The sequence below is a fragment of the Tetrahymena thermophila genome (assembly GCF_000189635.1).
Source record: "Tetrahymena thermophila SB210 genomic scaffold scf_8254375, whole genome shotgun sequence".
Classification (NCBI taxonomy): domain Eukaryota; phylum Ciliophora; class Oligohymenophorea; order Hymenostomatida; family Tetrahymenidae; genus Tetrahymena; species Tetrahymena thermophila.
Window position 1 is genome coordinate 1 of NW_002476159.1, and position 13033 is coordinate 13033.

General features: G+C 20.0%; 8 protein-coding genes across 8 annotated transcripts in view; 3 read left to right on the forward strand and 5 right to left on the reverse strand. All coding sequences in view use genetic code 6, as the record gives it.

Annotated features, from left to right (window-relative positions):
• Positions 1–271: 271 nt before the first annotated feature.
• TTHERM_01318420 (translation initiation factor eIF-5A family protein) lies at positions 272–3958 on the reverse strand (the record flags this gene model as incomplete). Its single annotated transcript, XM_001024743.2, has 18 exons — positions 272–321; positions 451–540; positions 663–752; positions 881–970; positions 1300–1389; positions 1511–1600; positions 1705–1794; positions 1917–2006; positions 2145–2234; positions 2372–2461; positions 2549–2638; positions 2721–2810; positions 2911–3000; positions 3056–3133; positions 3347–3436; positions 3501–3590; positions 3792–3841; positions 3899–3958. Coding segments are annotated over 18 exons (1498 nt in total), but the record flags the coding sequence as incomplete, so codon positions are not given.
• Positions 3959–3997: 39 nt separating this feature from the next.
• Positions 3998–4666, reverse strand: TTHERM_001318424 (hypothetical protein; the record flags this gene model as incomplete). Its single annotated transcript, XM_012800198.1, has 2 exons — positions 3998–4390; positions 4448–4666. The coding sequence occupies 2 exons, from the start codon at positions 4664–4666 to the stop codon at positions 3998–4000; spliced, it is 612 nt and encodes a 203-aa protein (XP_012655652.1).
• Positions 4667–5093: 427 nt separating this feature from the next.
• TTHERM_01318430 (eukaryotic translation initiation factor 5A) lies at positions 5094–5567 on the reverse strand (the record flags this gene model as incomplete). The annotated part of the gene is made up of 1 exon (XM_001024744.1): positions 5094–5567. The coding sequence occupies one exon, from the start codon at positions 5565–5567 to the stop codon at positions 5094–5096; it is 474 nt and encodes a 157-aa protein (XP_001024744.1).
• Positions 5568–6806: 1239 nt separating this feature from the next.
• Positions 6807–7280, forward strand: TTHERM_01318440 (eukaryotic translation initiation factor 5A; the record flags this gene model as incomplete). Its single annotated transcript, XM_001024745.3, has 1 exon — positions 6807–7280. The coding sequence occupies one exon, from the start codon at positions 6807–6809 to the stop codon at positions 7278–7280; it is 474 nt and encodes a 157-aa protein (XP_001024745.1).
• Positions 7281–8015: 735 nt separating this feature from the next.
• TTHERM_01318450 (eukaryotic translation initiation factor 5A) lies at positions 8016–8486 on the reverse strand (the record flags this gene model as incomplete). The annotated part of the gene is made up of 1 exon (XM_001024746.1): positions 8016–8486. One exon carries the CDS (start codon positions 8484–8486, stop codon positions 8016–8018), a length of 471 nt encoding a protein of 156 aa, XP_001024746.1.
• Positions 8487–9571: 1085 nt separating this feature from the next.
• Positions 9572–10045, forward strand: TTHERM_01318460 (eukaryotic translation initiation factor 5A; the record flags this gene model as incomplete). Its single annotated transcript, XM_001024747.1, has 1 exon — positions 9572–10045. The coding sequence occupies one exon, from the start codon at positions 9572–9574 to the stop codon at positions 10043–10045; it is 474 nt and encodes a 157-aa protein (XP_001024747.1).
• A 1057-nt stretch (positions 10046–11102) lies between these two features.
• Positions 11103–11576, reverse strand: TTHERM_01318470 (eukaryotic translation initiation factor 5A; the record flags this gene model as incomplete). The annotated part of the gene is made up of 1 exon (XM_001024748.1): positions 11103–11576. One exon carries the CDS (start codon positions 11574–11576, stop codon positions 11103–11105), a length of 474 nt encoding a protein of 157 aa, XP_001024748.1.
• A 1123-nt stretch (positions 11577–12699) lies between these two features.
• The window catches only part of TTHERM_01318480 (eukaryotic translation initiation factor 5A), a gene marked incomplete at both ends in the record, with an annotated part of 555 nt that continues 221 nt past the window's right edge, over positions 12700–13033 (forward strand). The window contains one exon of the mRNA XM_001024749.3: positions 12700–13033. This exon is cut by the window's right edge and continues 221 nt beyond it. Coding sequence (XP_001024749.3) covers positions 12700–13033 — 334 coding nt within the window.

Consider the following 13033-nt stretch of genomic DNA (forward strand, 5'->3'; position numbering starts at 1 on the left):
TAATTTTATTAAAAGTTATAAACGAAATAAATTTACCTTATAGAGAATAATAAATCTGTAAGTTGAGTGCAGTTACTCAAACCTAATCCAATATTTTATGCTCCTTTATCACCGATTTTATTGTCACTTTTCAAATAAAGTAAATCAATTTATTAACTATTTAAATTTGTTTTGAAATTAAAATCATAATATATAAAATAATTCAAGCTTTTTTTAGTTATCAATAAATAAATATTGTAAAATTTGAGATTAGTTAGGAACTTGCAGTTACCAAGTGCTTTACCAATAGTAGAAGCTCCATCATCCCCAATTTAATTTTAGCTTTTATAAATTAAAATCACGTTTAATTAAAATTTAAGACATTTTATAAATTAAAAGTTTTTTTTAATTCAGTTTGAATAAAATGCTTTGACATAATTTTATTAAAAGTTATAAACCAAATAAATTTACTTTATCCCAAGTTCTAAATTTGTAAGTTGAGTGCATTTACTCAAACCTAATCCAATATTTTATGCTCCTTTATCACCGATTTTATTGTCCCTTTTCAAATAAAGTAAATCAATTTATTAACTATTTAAATTTGTTTTGAAATTAAAATCAAAATATATAAAATAATTCAAGCTTTTTTTAGTTATCAATAAATAAATAACATATAATTTTACCAAATGTAAAATTTGAGATTAGTTAGGAACTTGCAGTTACCAAGTGCTTTACCAATAGTAGAAGCTCCATCATCCCCAATTTAATTTTAGCTTTTATAAATTAAAATCACGTTTAATTAAATTTTAAAACATTTTATAAATTAAAAGTTTTTTTAATTCAGTTCGAATAAAATGCTTTGGCATAATTTTATTAAAAGTTATAAACGAAATAAATTTACCTTATGCCAAATTCTAAATTTGTAAGTTGAGTGCAGTTACTCAAACCTAATCCAATATTTTATGCTCCTTTATCACCGATTTTATTGTCCCTTTTCAAATAAAGTAAATCAATTTATTAACTATTTAAATTTGTTTTGAAATTAAAATCATAATATATAAAATAATTCAAGCTTTTTTTAGTTATCAATAAATAAATAACATATAATTTTACCAAATGTAAAATATTGAGATTAGTTAGGAACTTGCAGTTACCAAGTGCTTTACCAATAGTAGAAGCTCCATCATCCCCAATTTAATTTTAGCTTTTATAAATTAAAATCACGTTTAATTAATATTTAAGAAATTTTATTTTTTAATTCAGTTTTAATAAAATGCTTTGACATAATTTTATTAAAAGTTATAAACCAAATAAATTTACTTTATCCCAAGTTCTAAATTTGTAAGTTGAGTGCATTTACTCAAACCTAATCCAATATCTTATGCTCCTTTATCACCAATTTTATTGTTCCTTTTCAAATAAAGTAAATCAATTTATTAACTATTTAAATGTGTTTTGAAATTTAAATCAAAATATATAAAATAATTCAAGCTTTTTTTAGTTATCAATAAATAAATATAATAAAATTTACCCAATATAAAATTTGAGATTAGTTAGGAACTTGCAGTTACCAAGTGCTTTACCAATAGTTGAAGCTCCATCCTCCCCAATTTAATTTTTGCTTTTATAAATGCAATCACGTTTAATTAAAAAATTTAAGACATTTTATTAAAACTTAATATATTTAATTTTATTTTTATTAAATAATAAAAAAAGATTATTTACTCTATTCGAATATCTAAATTCTTAAGTTGATTGCACTTACTTAAACCTAATCCAATGTTCAGTGCTCCTTTATCAGAGATTTTATTTTCCCTTTTCAAATAAAATAAATCAAATTATTAACAAATAAGTTAATTATTTTAAGCTAATCTCAAAAATAAAAATTTCATAAAGTTTTTTTAGATCATCAAAATTAATTGTAAAATTAAAATTACCTAAGACAAAGTTTTAAATTAATAAGTAACTGTAAGTTACTTAATGCTGTTCCAAAACAAAATAATCCTCCATCCCCAATTTAATTATTACTTTTGTAATAAAAAATAATATGCTAATAAATAAATTTATCATCTTTTAATCGATTAATTTAAAACATTTTAAAATTGTAAAAAAATAAAAATATTAAAATCTTTTTAAATTTTGTAAAAATGAAAAATAAAAATTACTAGAGTATCAATTTTAAATTCTCAAGTAATTAGCATCTGCCTAATTATATACAAATAGATGATGCTCCTTCTTCTCCAATTAAATTGTTACTAATAAAACATAAAATGATATATAAATAAAAATTATTGACAACTTAAAAAATGTTTAAGGATAAATTGATTAAAAACTTATTAAACTGCTTACAATTAATTTAAATTTCCCCTTAAAAAAAACTAAAATGAATTACGAGAGGTTAATATCTAAATGAGTCAACATTTTACAACTACTTAACGTCGTACTTATAGAAAATGCACCTTCTTTTCCAAATAAATTTTCACTTTTTTAAGTTTTTATTTACAATTAATTATAAAATAATATTGAAAAATAATTTTTTAATATATAAAAAATAATCAATAAAGTTTACACTGCATTTAAAGTTAAAGTTGTGAGTTTAGCACAACTACTAATACCTTCTGCAATACTCGATATCCCTCTGTCACCTATTTTATTTTTCCTTTCCAAAAAAAGATTTTTAATGTTTATATGCTTACAATAAATATAACTGAATGTGCTAAATATAATTTAAATAAAATTACCAAAGCTGCAGATTTAAGTTATTAAGTGTTTTGCATCTACATAATACTTTGCAAATCCAAGCAGCACCTCCATCTCCTAATTAATTTCCACTTTTATTTATTTTTGAAAATAATTTAGTTTAGATATTGAAAATTTTTAATGAGTTTTTAAAGATGAATTTAATTATATTAAAAAATAAATAAATTATACTCTAAATTTAGCTATAAACTGTTAAGATTAATTAGATTGCTCATAGTTTCTTCTAATAGAATATTTCCTTAACCTTAAATATCATTTAATCTTTCAAATTAAAATAAATCAATTAAATACGAATAGTTAGTTAGTTCTATTTTACCTAAATTCTTGATCATAATGTTTTTTTTTGTAAATAATATTTAGGAAAAACAAAATTTGGGTGTATATTTAATCATTGCTATTTAAATAAAATAAAATTATAACTATGTTAATTAATTTAAATTATTAAATTAACATATAAATTAATATTTTATTTAATATAATTTAAGATTCAAACTATAAAATTTGTATAAATGGTAGAAATAACTAGAGTAAGAAAATAATGTTATAATTTATTAAACAATTTGTTGAATATATTAAGATTTATTAAAATAAAAATATAGTTATTTACCTCACATTATTACCAGTTTCAACAAAATCCTTTATGTAGTGATATTGAGCAAATAATTAATTTATCTAATCATCTGAAATATTTTCCTTACTAAATATTAGATTGATAGAAAAAAGTAATTATGTAATTTAAGATAATAAAGTTAAATGATTACTTAAGATTTAGTACTAAAGATTCTAATTTTTAGCATTATACTAAACAATTGTTAAGTTAAGCAACTTATTTGTTACTAAGAGTACAATTTCTATTTATTTTATAAATAATAATAAAAGAATTTAATTTATGAATAAATTAATGAATGAAATTTTATTTATTCTTAATTTTGTAATAGAAAAGATAAAAAATTTAAAAATATTTATTTTTATTAAAAAAAATATTGCTTATTTTGATAAATTTATCATTAAATATGAATGAATAAATATTTATATATATATATATTTCTTACTTTAATTGTAAGTCAATATGAGTTTGAGCATTCAAGTCGGATTTCATTAACTGTTTGTTTAAAAAAAAGATTTAATAATAATAAATAAAATAAATAATGATGGATACTTCTTATAGAATATTTTAAGAGTTATTCTATTACTTCCTTTTTTTTTAGCTGTTTCCCATTTATATTTCTTTGATTATTTATTTATTAATTGATTATGATCAGAAATTAATAATTTTGACTAATTAAAAAAAATTATTGATTTTCTTTTTTAAATATACTTATTTACTTTGTACCATTCTAATATAATGTAGATTCTCCTATATTAACACCCATTTTTTGATAATATTTAGTTTGAATTAATTAAAATCTAATTTATTATTTCCAACAATAATTTATTTATAAAAAACCATAATAATCGAAGAATCGCCATTTATATATATAAATTCAATACTATATCTATTTTAATGCTATTGCTTTTGCTTTCTATATAATAAATAATTTGAATGAGTTTCTTTTTATTTATCTTCCTTATTCTTATTGATGTGTTAGCTTTTTTTTGCTGCTATTTTGTCGCACTAATTAAAAAATCCGCTTCTAAATTTTAAGAAAATCTAAATTCTTCAGCTAGATAATTTTTAATCTTTCAGTTATTTAGTTAGTTAGTTAACTGATTAATATTTATTTTTTAAATTTAGCTTTTTATAAATTTTTTGTTAATCTTATTAGCTATTTATTTATTTTCCTACTAACAAATAATTATTATTTATGAATATATAGAACTATTAAAATATCAAAGCAAATTAATTAATTAATTAGAATGAAATTTTCAAATAATTTAGGTTTTAATAAAAATTTGATTATTTTAATTTGTTTTTGAAATGCCTCATGAAAAAATAAATAAATATCTTTATTATCTTAATAATGATCACTTTTATTACTAAAAGATAATTAAAATTATTTTTTTATAATTGATAGTGACATATATTTTTTTCCATAAATTCTCATATTATTTAGAAAAAATATATTTTACAAAATTATTATTTTAAATATTATTTTGAAATACCTATTACAAGAAAAACAATGAAATATGCTAATTAATTAAAGTCATCAATAATTAAATAATATGAGTTTTAGCAAAGAAAAAATATCATGTAAAAATTATTTAAATATTTTAGTGTAAAATTCAAACAGACTTAAAAAAATATAAAATAAATTTAATTAATTTAATTTAAAATTTAAAACCAAAAATTGTATTTTATATTAATCTTGTGAGAAGAAGTAAAAAAAGATGATTGATCAATTGAAAGATTTATTTCAATTAACTATTTCTCTGTAAGAAATAATTTTTTCTTATCCCATAGCTGATATTATAGAGACAAGAATATCCTTTTGACTATCGAAATCTGCTCTAAGTTTTTCTACTAATTGTGGTTCATCGTCAGGAAGTTTAAGATCTTCCTTGGTTTCTCCGTTTTCAAGCAAAAGAGTGAGATAGTCATCATCTGATATATCTATCAATTAGAATTCATGTTTCTTTACAAATGGTATTTCCATATTATGTGAAGTTGGACATGAGTCTTCATATTTTTTGCCTGAGAAAATATCAATTCCAATGATAGTAGCCTTTGCGTGTCCATGCTTTCCTGCCTTACAAGTTGTCATTTCAGTAACTCTACAAGGGAAACCTCTTAGCATGGCATATCCATTTTTTTTAACATTACCAGCTTACATTGGATAAGTTAAAGAAGAACCAGATTCTCCTTAGTCGTAATGTTCGTAGTCAGACATTTAAAAAGTGTTTATTTTGAATTTAGCTTTCAATAGTTTAAGTAAGAGTTTGTTTGTTTTGATGATTTAATTATGTGAAAAATGATATAAAATATGAACATTTTTAAACTAGTATTATCAGTTAAGAGTAATTCTTTTATATTTTAAACTGATCTTGTATAATAAAATATTATATTTAATTCTTACTTTTAAATTTTACTTGTTATTTTATTAATAATTTTGAAATAATTTCTTCTAGCCTTAATAATTTAAAAGAATTTTAATATTTTATTAAATCATTAACATTTCAAGTCATCAACTTTCTTTATAAAAATGAATAAAAATATTTTGTTTGAATGAAATAAAGATTCATAAAATGAGAAAAATATAACAATATTTTAAATTTCTTTCAAATTTACATATAAAATAATTCTAAAAAGGTTTTAACAAAATTATTTTGATTTTAAATTTAAGAAAAGCCTTCATTTTTTTGTCAGAAATAGAAAATTCTTCCATATGGAAATAAATATATTAATCTTTTTGTTTATTGGTATTATGGAATGGCTCTCTTTATTGATCATAAAAATAAAGGTTGAACGTGAAATTTAATTAAAATTAGTATTTATTCATAAATTAAGAAAGAATTTTTTGTTTCTGACAGAATAAAAAGCGAATTAAAGTGGATACGAAATAAATAAATATATAAGTATATTTTTCATTAAATTATAAATAGATATAAATTACTTATATTTTTTAATTACTATTTTTGGATTTTTATTAATTTAATTTATATTTAATATCAGTCAGAATAAATTCTTCTTACAACAAAATTAAACTAATTTGATTATAAAAAGCTTACTTACGCAATTTATGTTTAAATATTCTGCTATTTATCTTATCACGCTATAAAATAAATTCAAATAATTATATTATAAATAGACTTAAATTCTTTATATTTTTACAAATTAACAAAATTGACTGATTTTTAACTTAAAATATTCGATAATATGAAATAAAACACCATTCAAAAAATATTAACTTTTCTCTTTAATTTTTTAATAAACTAGATTATTAATGCAAAAATAGATAAATTATTTTAAATAAAATATCACTGAAAAATATAAACAGGATAAAAAAGAATTATTATATTCTGTTATCGAGTTTATTATAATTAACTAAGTTTATTTCATTTTATAATAAACACATAAATCAACAAAATAAATTAAAATTTTACATAATTAAAAACAAAAGACTTTACTAATGTCTGACGAAGAAAACTTTTATTAAGGAGAAGCTGGTTCTTCTTTTACTTATCCTATGCAAGCTGGTAATATTAAGAAAAATGGTTATGCAATGCTAAGAGGTTTCCCTTGTAAAGTTACTGAAATGACAACATGCTAGGCTGGTAAACATGGTCATGCAAAGGCTACGATTATAGGAGTTGATATTTTCACTGGCAGAAAGTATGAAGATTATTGCCCTACTTCCCACAATATGGAGATCCCTTTTGTTAAGAAGCAAGAATATTAGCTTATGAATATAGATGATGACAATTATCTCACTCTCTTGCTTGAAAACGGAGAAACTAAAGAGGATCTTAAACTTCCTGACGATTAGCTACAAATTGTGGAAAAACTGAGAAGTGATTTCGAAAGCTAAAAAGATATTCTTATCTCTACTATTTAAGCTATGGGATAAGAAAAGATCATTTCATACAGAGAAATAGTTAATTGAAAAATAAATCATATATTTTTTAGATTAAAACTAATATCCACAAAAAATAAAATAAATTAATTCAAAAATATTTTTATATAAAGTCATTTTTAGAGAATTTATAATCATATCATTATAGGGCCAATAGGCTCAAAATTGATACTTACTTGTAAAAAAAATTTTTTAAAATTGATTTGAAAAAATCTGTCAAGACTTCACTTTTCCCTTTATATTTTAATAATTATTATATAACTATTAAATTATATCAAAGCATATTAATTAATTAGAATGAACTCTACAAATAATTCAGGTTTAAATAAAAATTTGATTTTTTTTATTAATTATTGAAATGCCTAATGATAAAATAAATAAATGTCTTTATTATCTAAATAATATTCAATTTTATTACTTAAAAATAATGAAAATTATTTTTTAAAATTTATTTTGACATTTAAATCCATACATTTAAATATTATTTAGAAAATGAATAATTGATAAAATAATTATTTTTTATATTACTTTGAAATACCCATAACAAGTAAAAAACATACTAATATGCTAATTAAAATCATGTATTATTAAATGATATGAATTTCAGCAAATAAATATTTTATAAAATTTATTTATAAATTTTAGTGTATTTGCGCTAAAAAATATAAAATAAATTTAATTTCTAATTTATAATTTATAATAAAAAGTTTATTTATATTATTGTGAGAAGTATAAAAAGAAAGAAGATATGTAGAATGATGTATTTCAATTAACTATTTCTCTGTAAGAAATAACTTTTTCTTATCCCATCGCTTATATTATAGAGACAATAATATCTTTTTGGTTATCGAAATCTGCTTTGAGTTTTTCTACTAATTGAGGTTAATCATCAGGAAGTTTAATATCTTCCTTAATTTCTCCGTTTTCAAGCAAAAGAGTTAGATAGTCATCATCTGATATACCTATTAACTATAATTCATATTTCTTTACAAATGGTATTTCCATATTACGCAAAATTGGACCAAATTCTTCATATTTATTGCCTGTGAAAATATCAATTCCAAAAATAAAAACCTTTTTTCGTCCACATCCTAAACTACCAGTTGTAATTTCTGTCACTAAGCAAGGGAAACCTTTTAGTATAGCATAGTCATTTTACTTAATATTAGCAGCTTACATCGTATAAGTGAAAGAAGAACCAGATTCTCCTTATTAATAATCTTTATAGTCAGACATTTAAAATTTTTTTAATTTGTAAAGAGCTTTCAGTAATCAAATTAAGAGTTTTGATGATTTTAATTATGTGAAGAATGAGATAAGATATGATAATTTATAAGCTATTATTATCAATTAATGTTAATAATTGTTTATTTTTAACTTATCTAAAGAAATTTAATATCTATTCTATCATTCGCATTTCAAATCATCAGCTTTCTATTATAAAAATAAATACTAACATTTTTTTTGAATTAAATAAAAATGTCTACAACAATAAAAATATAAAAAATATTTTCTTTAAAATTTACATATCAAATTATTCTAAAAAACTTTTAACAAAAATTATTTTGAATTTAAATTTAATGGAAGAATTCCTTTTATTTGTTAAAGAAAGAAAATTCTTTCATATGGAAGTCAATGTATTAATTAATCTTTTTACTTATTGATATAAGATATTGCTGATATTTATCTGAAATTTAATTAAAATTTGTATATTCCATAAATTAAGAAAGAATTTCTTATTTCTGATAGAATAAAAAGTGAGTTAAAGTGGCTACTAGATAAATAAAAAAATATCCTTTTAATTAAATGATTAATACAAATATATTTCATCTATTTTTTAATTACTATTTTTGGATGTTTATTAATTTACGAAATTTAAATAAATTCATTATCAAAAAGCTAATTTACGCAATTTATGTTTAAATATTGTGTTTTTTATATTAATATGTTGTTAAAAAAATTCAAATAATTATTTTATGAAATAAAAATAATATCAGAATAGATTTAAAATATTTATATTTTTACAAATTAACAGACTTTTAACTTAAAATATTCGATTATAAAAAATTAAATTCCTTTCAAAAAGTATTAGTTTTTCATTAATAATTTTTATTAATTTGAATATTAATGCAAAAATTAGATAAATTAATAAATAATTAAAGTAAAATATAACTGAAAAGTATAGACAAGATAAAGAAGAATTATTATATTCTATTATCTAGTTTATTATAATCAACCAGATTTTATTTAATTTTATAATAAACACATAAATCAATCAAATAAATTAAAATTTTGCATAATTATTAAAAAAAAACTTACGAATGTCTGACGAAGAAAACTTTTAATAAGGAGAAGCTGGTTCTTCTTATACCTATCCTATGCAAGCTGGTAATATTAAGAAAAACGGTTATGCTATGCTAAGAGGTTTCCCTTGTAAAGTTACTGAAATGACAACATGCAAGGCCGGTAAACATGGTCATGCAAAAGCAACAATTATTGGAGTAGATATTTTCACTGGCAGAAAGTATGAAGATTCCTGCCCTACTTCACACAATATGGAGATCCCTTTTGTTAAGAAATAAGAATATTAGCTTATGAATATAGCTGATGACAACTATCTTACTCTGTTGCTTGAAAACGGAGAAACTAAAGAGGATCTCAAACTTCCTGAAAATGAGTTACAAATGGTGGAAAAACTGAGAAGTGACTTTGAATGCTAAAAAGATATTCTTATCTCTATTATTTAAGCTATGGGATAAGAAAAGATGATCTCATACAGAGAAATAGTTAATTGAAAAATACATTTTTCAGATTAAAACTAATATCCACAAAAAAATAATATAAATTAATTCAAAATATTTTTATATAAAATTATTATTTTTATGAATTATGCGTAGTATTTTGAATTTAATAAATTTGCAGTAATTTAAGAAATCTATTTTTAATACATGTTTTAAGATATTCTATCATATTTTTTTTATGCATATTAGTTTAACAAATATTATTAAATGAATGATAATTGTTATTTATTTATTTATCAAATAAAAAGACTTTGACAATATTATCAAATGCCATTCAAAAATTTAGTAAATTGAGATCACTATTTTTTTGAATGGCTGATTCGTTTGAATATTATTTTTATAAAAATAAATAATTTTGTAATAGAATTTAATTAATAATATTAATCATTTTAATTTATATCAATCTTTATGATTTTTCTATTAAATTTTTTAATATACTTGTAAAAAAATTATAAAAAATTGAGTTGAAAAAATCTGTCAAGACTTCACTTTTCTCTTTATATTATAATAATTATTAAGGAACTACTAAATTATATCAAAGCATATTAATTAATTAAAATGAACTCTTCAAATAATTTAGGTTTAAATAAAAATTTGATTTTTTTATTTATTATTGAAATGCCTAATGATAAAATAAATAAATAAATAAATAAATAAATAAATGTCTTTATTATCTAAATAATATTCAATTTTATTACTTAAAAATAATGAAAATTATTTTTTTAAATTTATTTTGACATTTAAATCCATACATTTAAATATTATTTAGAAAATGAATAATTGACAAAATTATTATTTTTTATATTACTTTGAAATAAATACCCATAACAATAAAAAAACATACTAATATGCTAATTAAATCACATATTATTATATAATATGAATTTCAGCAAATAAATATTTTTTTTTAATTTATTAATAAATTTTAGTGTAAAATGCGTTAAAAAAATATAAAATAAATTTAATTTCTAATTTATAATTTATAATAAAAAGTTTATTTATATTATTGTGAGAAGTATAAAAAGAAAGAAGATATGTAGAATGATGTATTTCAATTAACTATTTCTCTGTAAGAAATAACTTTTTCTTATCCCATCGCTTATATTATAGAAACAATTATATCTTTTTGGTTATCGAAATCTGCTTTGAGTTTTTCTACTAATTGTGGTTCATCATCAGGAAGTTTAATATCTTCCTTAATTTCTCCGTTTTCAATCAAAAGAGTGAGATAATCATCATCTGATATACCTATCAATTATAATTCATATTTCTTTACAAATGGTATTTCAATATTATGCAAAATTGGACATAATTCTTCATATTTTTTGCCTGTGAAAATATCAATTCCAATAATATAAGCCTTTATATGTCCACATTTTCCTCCCTTACCAGTTGTAATTTCTGTCACTAAGCAAGGGAAACCTTTTAGTATAGCATAGTCATTTTATTTCACATTAGCAACTTACATTGGGTATGTGAAAGAAGAACCAGATTCTCCTTATTAATAATGTTTTTTGCCAGACATTTAAAAGTTTTTTAATTTGTATTTAGCTTTCAATAATTTAATTAAGAGTTTTGATGATTTTAATTATGTGAAGAATGAGAAAAGATATGATAATTTATAAGCTATTATTATCAATTAAGATTAATCATTGTTTATTTTTAACTTATCTATTGAACTTTCATATTTTTTCTATCGTTCGCATTTCAAATCATCAGCTTTCTATTATCAAAATAAATATAAATATTTTATTTGAATTAAATAAAAATGAATGCAACAATAAAAATATAAAAAATATTTTCTTTAAAATTAACATATCAAATTATTCTAAAAAAGTTTTAACAAAAATTATTTTTAATTTAAATTTAATAATAGATTTCCTTTTTTTTGTCAGAAAAAGAAAATTCTTTCATATGGAAGTCAACGTATTAATTAATCTTTTTACTTATTGATATTAGATATTGCTGATATTTATGTGAAATTTAATTAAAATCTGTATATTTCATAAATTAAGAAAGAATTTCTTATTTCTGATAGAATAAAAAGTGAGTTAAAGTGGCTACTAGATAAATAAAAAAATATCCTTTTAATTAAATGATTAATACAAATATGTTTCATCTATTTTTTAATTACTATTTTTGGATGTTTATTAATTTAATTTTTAATTGATATCAGTAATAATAAATTCTTCTGACAACAAAATTTAAATAAATTCATTATCAAAAAGCTAATTTACGCAATTTATGTTTAAATATTGTGTTTTTTATATTACTATGTTGTTAAACAAATTCAAATAATTATTTTATGAAATAAAAATAATATCAGAATAAATTTAAAACATTTATATTTTTACAAATTAACATACTTTTAACTTAAAATATTCGATTATAAAAAATTAAATTCCATTCAAAAAGTATTAATTTTTCATTAATAATTTTTAATAAATTTGAATATTAATGCAATAATTAGATAAATTAATTAAAGTAAAATATACCTGAAAAGTATAGACAAGATAAAGAAGAATTATTATATTCTGTTATCGAGTTTATTATATATAATCAACCAGATTTTATTTCATTTTATAATAAACACATAAATCAATCAAATAAATTAAAATTTTGCATAATTATTAAAAAAAAACTTACGAATGTCTGACGAAGAAAACTTTTAATAAGGAGAAGCTGGTTCTTCTTATACCTATCCTATGCAAGCTGGTAATATTAAGAAAAACGGTTATGCTATGCTAAGAGGTTTCCCTTGTAAAGTTACTGAAATGACAACATGCAAGGCCGGTAAACATGGTCATGCAAAGGCAACTATTATTGGAGTTGATATTTTCACTGGCAGAAAGTATGAAGATTCCTGCCCTACTTCACACAATATGGAGATCCCTTTTGTTAAGAAATAAGAATATTAGCTTATGAATATAGCTGATGACAACTATCTTACTCTGTTGCTTGAAAACGGAGAAACTAAAGAGG